The 9,730-nt window shown below is 49.0% G+C and overlaps 1 protein-coding gene across 1 annotated transcript; it reads right to left on the minus strand.

Annotated features, from left to right (window-relative positions):
- Nucleotides 1–3,982: 3,982 nt before the first annotated feature.
- On the minus strand, nt 3,983–9,730 carry LOC117714178 (spermatogenesis-associated protein 31D4-like). The gene is made up of 4 exons (XM_034510847.1): nt 9,520–9,730; nt 8,794–8,833; nt 8,144–8,204; nt 3,983–7,967 (listed from the first exon to the last, which is right to left on the minus strand). Exons 1-4 carry the CDS (start codon nt 9,703–9,705, stop codon nt 4,169–4,171), a joined length of 4,086 nt encoding a protein of 1,361 aa, XP_034366738.1. The 5' UTR covers nt 9,706–9,730; the 3' UTR covers nt 3,983–4,168.

Here is a 9,730-nt window from a genome sequence, read left to right on the forward strand (position 1 = left end):
TCCAATTTTTTTAAAAAAGGTAAAAAAAAAAAATAGAAATCCGACCATCTTGAAGAGTAGCTCAATTGTACTGGCTGGCTTTTTGTGTCAACTTGACACAAGCCACAGTTATCACGAGAAAGGAGCCTCCCTTGAGGAAATGCCTCCATGAGATCCAGCTGTAAGGCATTTTCTTAATTAGTGATCAAGGGTGGGAGGGTCCATTGTGGGTGGTGTCAGCCCTGAGCTGGTGGTCCTGGATTCTATAAGAAAGCAAGCTGAGCAAGCCAGGGGAAGCAAGCCAGTAAGTAATATCCCTCCATGGCCTCTGCATTAGCTCCTGCTTCCTGACCTACTTGAGTTCCAGTCTTGACTTCCTTTGGTGATGAACAGCAATGTGGAAGTGTAAGCTGAGTAAACCCTTTCCTCCCCAACTTGCTTCTTGGTTGTAATGTTTGGTGCAGGAATAGAAACCCTGACTGAGACAGGCATCCTAGTGCCTGCACCCTCCCAGCTCAGTCCACCCAATCTATTGCGTTTCTCAAACCGCGCTAATCAGTCACTACTGGCCGGCCAGCCCAAGTTATTCCCTAAACCGCTGGCAAGCCACACTTCTCTACTTACCACTCCAAGTGGCGTGTCAGCCCACCTTTTTCTCTACTTACCGTAGTTCATGCAGCGTGACAAATTCACTTCTCTTCAGTATCCAGCCTGTCCTGTTTCCCATTCCACCTGGGTCCTGCTGTCCTCCATGTATCTTACCTGATCCACTCTACCCCAGTGTCCTGTCCTCCATTTCAGCATGCTACCAAGCACTTCATTCCCCACAGCTGCGTCTCTCCTCAGCCCACCAGTGACCCAACAGCCTCAAGCAGCTGCTCACAGGACCTGGTTTAAGCACATGTAGACTCTCTTTCTAGATTCCATCTCAGTTGTACAGGATCCTCTGCAGCAATAGAGGCAAACACTGAAGTAAGGGTCACATCTCGCATCTGATCACTGACAACTGGGTCCCAGACTTGACTAAGTCACTCTATTCTAAAAAAATCACCTACCCTGTCATATAAGATTGACTTCATGTTGGGGGGGACCACTGGTCTCAAAGTGCTGAGGGCCATGCAGGAGAAACAACAGATGGCTTTAGAACTTGAGGACTGCTGCCCACCGGTTACCATGGCTACATGGGTTGGCCTCAGTGTGGCAGGGCCTTGAGGACCACGTGTTCTGAGGACTTCATGTGTTATGGAGTTCTGCTCTGCTTGCTGCCCTCACATCCCTCCTAATCTAAGAATTATATGAAAACTCTAAGGGGGCTTCCAGCATCCCACTGGGCAGTGTCTCTGACACTCACAATAATAGTGCTTGATCTCTTTCAGGCATTGCTGCCAAAGCAGGTTAATGACTAAGTCACCACCTTGGGAAAGAACTCAGATTGTCAGCAATGACCACCACCCTTAGAAGGCATTTGGAAAAATAAAATTGTTAGTGAAGCCAGGTTGAGATGCTTTTACTACTGTCTCTGATGTAGAATACCTTAGCAAACAGTTTAACATTCAGGGCACACTCTTATTAGTTAACCCTTTATGGTCAGGAAACAAGAACAATGGCAGCGCTGGCTGACGTGACCATCACTGAGGCTGGGCTGGCGATGATTGATGCCTGTGCCCATCTCTGCTGCCCTCAGATTCCTGATATGATTATAGAGAATTGCTGGTAAGTAGATATGCATTCTGAGGATTTAAGGTAGCTATGACTGATTTTTATATAAAAGTTTAGGTTTGTGATTCTTTTAAGATTCTTACAAGATTACTTTTAAAGATAAATAATTACTCCTTTCTTTGTAACCGCAAGTTGCTGCCTGTAAGAGAAACTGCCTGCGAAAACTCCCTGCTTGCGAACACTGTTACTCTTTAGCAAGTTGCTTAGGTATGAATGTTCATGGATTTTTTTTTTTTTTGGAATAATTTGTTTTCTTTATCTGCATTGCATAATGTTATTTCTTGTAAAGGTATTAGGGAATACTGCTTTATCATAATCATTCACTAGAAGAAAACTAAAATGTAATTGCATTGTAATTTATACTGGTTGGAAGATTTTGCTGGGATAGACAAACTATGGAAGAAAAAATAGAGTATAGAGGGTTTGATCATTGGTCCTTCCATCCATCAACTGTGTGTATGTGTGTATATGTGTGAAGTTTGTATCCATCAACTGTGTGTATGTGTGTGTGTGTGTGAAGTTTGTATCCATCAACTGTGTGTATGTGTATATGTGTGAAGTTTGTATCCATCAACTGTGTGTATGTGTGTGTGTGTGAAGTTTGTATCCATCAACTGTGTGTATGTGTATATGTGTGAAGTTTGTATCCACCAACTGTGTGTATGTGTATATGTGTGAAGTTTGTATCCACCAACTGTGTGTATGTGTGTATGTGTGAAGTTTGTATCCATCAACTGTGTGTATGTGTATATGTGTGAAGTTTGTATCCATCAACTGTGTGTATGTGTATATGTGTGAAGTTTGTATCCACCAACTGTGTGTATGTGTATATGTGTGAAGTTTGTATCCATCAACTGTGTGCATGTGTGTATATGTGTGAAGTTTGTATCCATCAACTGTGTGTATGTGTGTGTGTGTGTGAAGTTTGTATCCATCAACTGTGTGTATGTGTATATGTGTGAAGTTTGTATCCATCAACTGTGTGTATGTGTATATGTGTGAAGTTTGTATCCACCAACTGTGTATATGTGTGTATGTGTGAAGTTTGTATCCATCAACTGTGTGCATGTGTATATGTGTGAAGTTTGTATCCATCAACTGTGTGTATGTGTATATGTGTGAAGTTTGTATCCACCAACTGTGTGTATGTGTGTATGTGTGAAGTTTGTATCCATCAACTGTGTGTATGTGTATATGTGTGAAGTTTGTATCCATCAACTGTGTGTATGTGTATATGTGTGAAGTTTGTATCCACCAACTGTGTGTATGTGTATATGTGTGAAGTTTGTATCCATCAACTGTGTGCATGTGTGTATATGTGTGAAGTTTGTATCCATCAACTGTGTGTATATGTGTATATGTGTGAAGTTTGTATCCATCAACTGTGTGTATGTGTGTGTGTGTGTGAAGTTTGTATCCATCAACTGTGTGTATGTGTGTGTGTGTGTGAAGTTTGTATCCATCAACTGTGTGTATGTGTGTGTGTGTGTGAAGTTTGTATCCGTCAACTGTGTGTATGTGTGTGTGAAGTTTGTATCCGTCAACTGTGTGTATGTGTATATGTGTGAAGTTTGTATCCATCAACTGTGTGTATGTGTGTGTGTGTGTGTGAAGTTTGTATCCGTCAACTGTGTGTATGTGTGAAGTTTGTATCCGTCAACTATGTGTATGTGTATATGTGTGAAGTTTGTATCCATCAACTGTGTGTATATGTGTATATGTGTGAAGTTTGTAGGTTCCTTGTAAAGCTTGTCTGGGTGTGTGTGTGTACACATTTTCTCTCTTTCCTTCTCTTTCTCATCGTCACCAAGGAATTAAGAGTTAATAGTTTATTCACTGGCCACGGGGAGTACCAGCCCTAGTAAATTAAGCTGTGTTCCTCAGAGACTAGTCTGCTTAGTAACTTCTCTAATTGATGGCTGCCATTGGCAGCAGCCCCTGTAGGTATCTGTAGGTACCCCCATCAGCGGCTTTAAGCACTAACCCCCCCCCAACATCTGTCTGCCTCAGTTTACCTACAAGGATGCCAAAGCTGGTCACTGGCACTGAAGAATATGGATAAGGTCAGAGAGAATAATTGTGAGCTAAGGGCTGGGGCAAAGCCAACTCCCCCCAAATCCAGGGAGCAAGGATCTCTTCTGATGTCACCTCAGTCCTTTAGAAGGAATAGTGCCTCTTTTAGAAGCAGCACAAAGAGGTAGCCAGGAAAATCTAGAGTGATTGGCTCCTTTCTCGGATCCAAGCTCTGGTCCTAATGTAAGCCACACATAAAACACACAAGAAAACACATTTTCAGAAAATCTATTGGTGAAATCAATACTGTCAGCAAGGGAAAATTTACTGTTGGGTAGAAAACATATTCCCCAGAAACTCTGGATAAGCATTGTTTTGTTTTGCTAATGGAAACAAACCTCCACCAGTGCCTTCAACACAGAGAAGGGCTAACAGAGGCTCCTAGCCAGCTTCATGCCTACAGATAGGACTTTGGTGGAAAAGCATGCGTGGGGGAGGGCTCCACCATCTTAGCTTTTCCTGTAGTGCCACACCTCTCAGGGACTGTCTGCCCCTGTCCTGGGCTGCAGCACTCAGCCCTTTGCCCTTGAGAGCAGGAAGCTTTGCAGCAGAAGTGGGGCAGCCTCTGGACAGGCTCTGCCTGAGCCTGCAGTTGCACCTCCTGCTGAGCTTCTTCAGACTCCATGAGGGGACACACAGGTGCCTGGGGACAGGGGATGACTGTCCCATGCCTGTACCCTAGCTGTTTCCTCAGGACCATCCCAGGGTCTCTCACACATTTCTGAGCTTCAGGGTTGCCACAAAACTCACATCTCCCTTTGATGAGCCTTGTGCCCTTCACGGATGTTAATGGGGAGCAGCCCTTGGCCAGGGACTTTTCCTGTCCTTTGTGCTTCCTTCCAGGGGACAGCCTCTGCCAGAAGCCCTTCGCCTGGTTGGTGAACTGATTTTCCTGAGGCTGGCTCTTAGGTGTCAGTGCTGGGGAGGATGTGTGTCCCAGTGTTTCCTCTGGTGCCCCGGCCTGAACACAGTGACTCTTCCCTCTGGTTTGGGATGTCCCTAAGCCTGCATCCCCTCCACCAAGCTTTCCTGCTTCACTTGCCAGTGTGAGCAATCCTCTGGCAGCAGGGGGACAGTCCTTGTTCTTGCTCTTGCCTGAGAGATATGCAGGGACCCAGGGACCCTGATGGGACTCCATGTTGATGCCCACAGTGGGCAGGTGCAGGTGCAGCACCTGAGAAACTGCCATGTCCCCACTGGAGGGGCCCTGGGGTTTGGAAGTCATTTCTGCTGAGGCAAAGGGCGTGGCAGGCAGGTCTGGCACCTGGATGTGTGGCCTGCCCTCTGGGTTTGGCTCACCTTCCGTGGATACCTGACTTTTAGAGTCAGGCTCCTCAGAGTTGTGAGGAACTGACATTCCCTTCAGGGACTGACATGCAGTCACGTGGCTCCCGGGGGAGCACAGGCCTTGTTTGCCTCTCGAGTTCTTAGTGGACTGTGGGTGAAGACCAGGGAGTTGCTCTCCCTTGTGTAGCTCTGTGGCCCCCTCAGCCGTGGAGCCGTGTTCCCAGCTCGTCTTTTCTCCCTGAGACCCCTGTGTGTTGGTGCTGGAAGCCAGTCTCTCATGTGTTGGCCCATCTGGGCTCACGGGCAGCTCTGGGCCAGGTCTGTTGTCTGGTCCAGACTGTTGCAGGATGCCTTTGTCTGCCATACTGGGTGTCCAGTGCTGGGTTGGCTCTCTGCCCCTTGGGGCTATGCTAAGGTCTTTATCTACACACACTTTGTTGTTCTCAGAGGCTGGCTGGCTGTGGCCCACAAGTGAAGTAGCAGGGAGAGGCCTTTGTTGGGTGGGGACTGAATTCACAGTCACCACTTTATCTCCAGTAGTGTTTCTGTGGAAGGACCTGGAGGACTTGTCAGAGTCTGCTCTGGGACCTCTGTGGGCTTGAATGTGGAGCTGAGGGAAAGGACAAGACGACTCTGCTTTTGTCAAGTAGGACTCTAAGGACTCCTCAACTCTTTGTGGAAGGCCAAATGTCATCCTCCTGCCGAAGGATGTAATGTGTTCTTCCAGCATCTTTTCTTTGCTGCGACTAAGTGTCAAGCTGTGTGGGTGTTTCCTCAGTCCATCCTCCTCACCTGCCAAAGGTGTCGTATCTTTCACTTGTTTGGGGGAGGTCTCAGGTGGACGCCGCACAATGTCCATAGAATGCCTGGACCTGTCCACAGTGGTAGGAATCTCACCCCCACTGATTTCCCTCATTTTCTTGTTCAGGTGTTTCTCCAGGACATTTCCAACTCCTTTCTGGCCCTGGCTTCCTGGTGAAGGGCTAGAGTGCTTGGGAGGCCGCCTGCCTGCATGACTCTTCCGGTGTGTCTTTGAGTGAGATTGCAGACTGTTTTGTGAAGCCTCCTGAAGGTTACCCTGGGGATGGCCAGCCTGGCCAATATCTTGACTGTAAGTCTGTTCTTTGACCACAGTCTCCTGTGGAGAATGTCTTTCAGGCATCCGACTGTGAGAGCTTCTAGCTCTCCCAGGTACAGTGGCCTGCGAGTCTTTGCTGCCACGGTACTTAAAGAAAGTGATCCATGAGAGTCCATGGCTCTTCTTTGATTCAGGGAAGACAGTCAGCTCCGAATGAGGACTCATGAGTGACAGGGACTCGTCGATCCTGTGGGGCAGACCCCAGCGGTGTTGGATGAGTCTCTTTCGGAGATGGTGTTCCAGTTTCTTCTCAAGCTCACTGGTGAGGGGGAAGTCTCCAGGAAGGATAGGCCTCGGAGTACAGGTCTTGGAGGAGCGACTTGCCAACAAGACCTTGGGAGGCGAGGGACAAAAAGTATCCTGGGATTTTTGGATCACGAAGGGTAAACCCCACACCCTCTCCTGTTCCTTTTTCAAGATGTTGTATTCCAAGCACTGTATAGCACAAGGACTGAGAGGCAGCTCGTCTCCCTGGGGTCTGTGAAAATGCACCCCACAGTTCCTCAGCTCGGATTGAGAAGAAAGTGTCAAAACTGAGACAGGGGATTGGGGCTGAGGCTGAGGCTGAGGCCGTGCCTCGGCATGAGGGTCACGCTGGGGATGAGACTGGGATGCGGCCTGTAGCCAGGTCTGGGGCCGATACACAGACAGAGGTGTGGGAAGCAGAACCACATGGGAATAGTCGGCAATGGAGGCTTCAGCCATACTGTTGAAGCAGACAAATGTTGAGGAACGGTCATATGAGGTAGTGGTAGTAGGGTGCAGGGCCTCACTGTGTAGAGAAGGGGGGCCCCAGAAGAGCTGGGCAGGCTTAGGCTCCTTGTGGTCTTTAGGAGTCTTGGAGTGAGGGAGCAGCTGGGGCATGATCTTGCCTTTGCTGCTTTCTGAATGAGAAGCCGCCAAAACCTGTGGCTCAACCAACGGCTTTCCCAATGGCAGCCTCTCCGAAGAACTGGGTGACTTTATAAAACATCTTTTGTCCTTCGTCTCCTCCTTCTCCTCCTTTGCCATCAGGAAATCACGTCCCTTTTTGTCCAGCCTTTGGAGCAATTTCAGGGCATCAGAGTTGGAAAAAAAGAGGTGTCCAGGATCTAGATGATAGGTCCTTGTGTTTCCCTGCAAAGGGGCTTGAGACACATGGTGCGGAGGGAGATGCTGGTTAAAGGAGTTTTCCAAGTCTGAAGATAACTGGTTGCCAGCAGCATGCTGCTGGGAGGGCTCTGCCATTGCTTGCCTTAAATAGCTGGTGCCTCTGGCTGGTGGGACATTAGTGGACCTCTCATTGAGTCCATCCACCAGAGGTCTAGTGGTTTCTGGTTGGAAGACCACTTTTGACTTCTGCCCTTCTTTTGTTGGAGGAGGAAAAGAGACAAGTGGAGAGGGTGGGGTGGGGTCCGGGAGAAGTGGAGGGTTTGAGGGAAGTGTGGACTCCGGTGTCAGAGAGTCACACAGCGGTGTGGACGAGTAGAAGCCTTCTAGGGGGACAAAGCGGTTAGGTGAGTGGATGGACTGAGGCAGCGGTAAAGGCTCCGGAGGATGGGCTGGAGCCGGATGCCCTGCCTGGTTTCCTGTGAGCCGAGAGGACAGAATAAAGGAGGCCTCTGTCCCAGGAGCTGTGGAGACCACGCACAGGTGAGAGGCACTACCATCTTTGAGGATGGCCTGGGAGAGCTGATGACCAATATCACCAGATCTGTCACATGCAGGGAAGAGGGGACCTTTGTGTAGCAGTAGTCCATTGCAGGTGGCATCGGAGGGCTCTTCCAGAGAGCTGCGGGAGATACCAAGGTATTGGTCTAGCTCATTCACACTGCCCCATCCATGGCTGTCCTCTGTAACCTCCTCCCATGACCTGTTTGCTATGTGCACCCCTCCCCTGAAAGGGTAGGAGGCACTGGATCCCTGGAAAGTAGGAGATATGTGGGGGAAGGAAGGAAAGCAAATCACCTTTGCTGGGTTATCCGCAGCTCCCTTCTCTGCTCTGCTTCCCTCTGGCAAGTTCCCTCACCTTAAATAAGCAAGATAACGGTTGTAGAGAACGGAGGCAGGAAGTAGCAGTGCATAGAGCAGACTTAGGGAAAACACTTGGGGCAACAACAAGTGTTCTATGAGAACACTCAAAGCGTTCACACAGTGCAAGCCTGCGGTTTAGATGCTAATCCCGCCCCTTTTGTTGTTGAGTGTCACTCAAAACCACAGCAGGAAACACTGCTCAGTGGTTTCCTCACCACTGTTAGCTCCCAGGAAAGAAGCAGGGGATACAGAGTCAGGAGACTTAAGCTGTGCTTCAAAGTAGCCAGTCCCCCCTGCACATCTCAGAAGATCCCCGATGGGGGACCCGTCCTGTCACCAAAGACTGTCACTCTCCCCTGCACATCTCATAAGGGCCCGAGGGGTAGTCCCAATGTGGGTCTGCCTGTCTTCATATGAGTCTTTCCTCACAGCCCCCCCCCACCCTGATTAAGGGGCTATGAATAGCAGCCAACAGCCTCAGATCATAAATTTGGAATCCTATGGAAAGGACACGGTAGGGAGCCCTGAGAAGATGAGGTCAGAGGTCAGAGGTCAGAGGTCAGAGGTCAGAGGCAGACACCTACCTGTAAGGGTTTGCCTTGTCTTCTTCCCTTTCTCCTGTAGCTGCCAACAACAAGATAAAATGAGCCCAGGAACTCACTGGTTCTGTCTCTCTTCCTAAGAGACTCAGAATCCCACTGACCAGTCACATCCCAGAACCCACTGGTTAGCGAGACGAGGCTGCTTTATTAGCTGTGAAGCTGGCTGCTTATCTCCACTCTACTCTGGGAAAGTAAAGGACAGTGTGGCATTCTCTCTGAGGAGTTTATGACTGGTCTTCAATGTGCAGCACTGTGATCCTGACCAGTTCATCATGGAGGAGGGTAGGGGAAGGGACACATGATGCAGGAGTGGATCATGGGATCTACTGTCAAGAGAGGCTGCTCTCATCCCCAGAGCCCAAAGACTGGAGCCAAGCCACTGGGACCAGTTTTCTACTTTGTCCTGGAAACTTCAGCCACACACAGATAGGAAGGTGAATGTGGGCTCCAGATGGGAATCTTAGTCCTCCCTGATCCCTCTCATACCTCTCTCCCTCTCCCCTGCCTCTCCCCCTCCCCTCCCTCTCCTCTATCCTCTTCCTTCTCCCCTCCCCCTCCTCTCCCTTCCCCTCCCCTCCTTTCCTCTCCCCTCCCTTCCTCATTCAGCTTAGACATCCCTCTGACAGCCAAGCACATTCCACAGCCAGAGAACAGAAGTACAGCCCAGCAGTGAAGAGTCTCTCTTGGGAACTCACCACACTCCCTTACCTTAGGGGTGTCTTTCTTTCTCCACAGCCACTGTGTAAGCAGTCTCAATATCAGGTAACAGATGTACAGAAGCAGTAGCCCCAGTCCACTCAGAAGAGTGTAGCTGAGGTCTGTGTGGTAGGAAGCTGAGCCAAGGGTCAGCCATGACTCAGTGAGGCCATTCAGAGATGAGAGAATGTTCTCCATAGTATAAACAGCATGGCTGCCTGAG

The sequence above is a fragment of the Arvicanthis niloticus genome, chromosome 8 (genome assembly GCF_011762505.2).
Source record: "Arvicanthis niloticus isolate mArvNil1 chromosome 8, mArvNil1.pat.X, whole genome shotgun sequence".
Classification (NCBI taxonomy): domain Eukaryota; kingdom Metazoa; phylum Chordata; class Mammalia; order Rodentia; family Muridae; genus Arvicanthis; species Arvicanthis niloticus.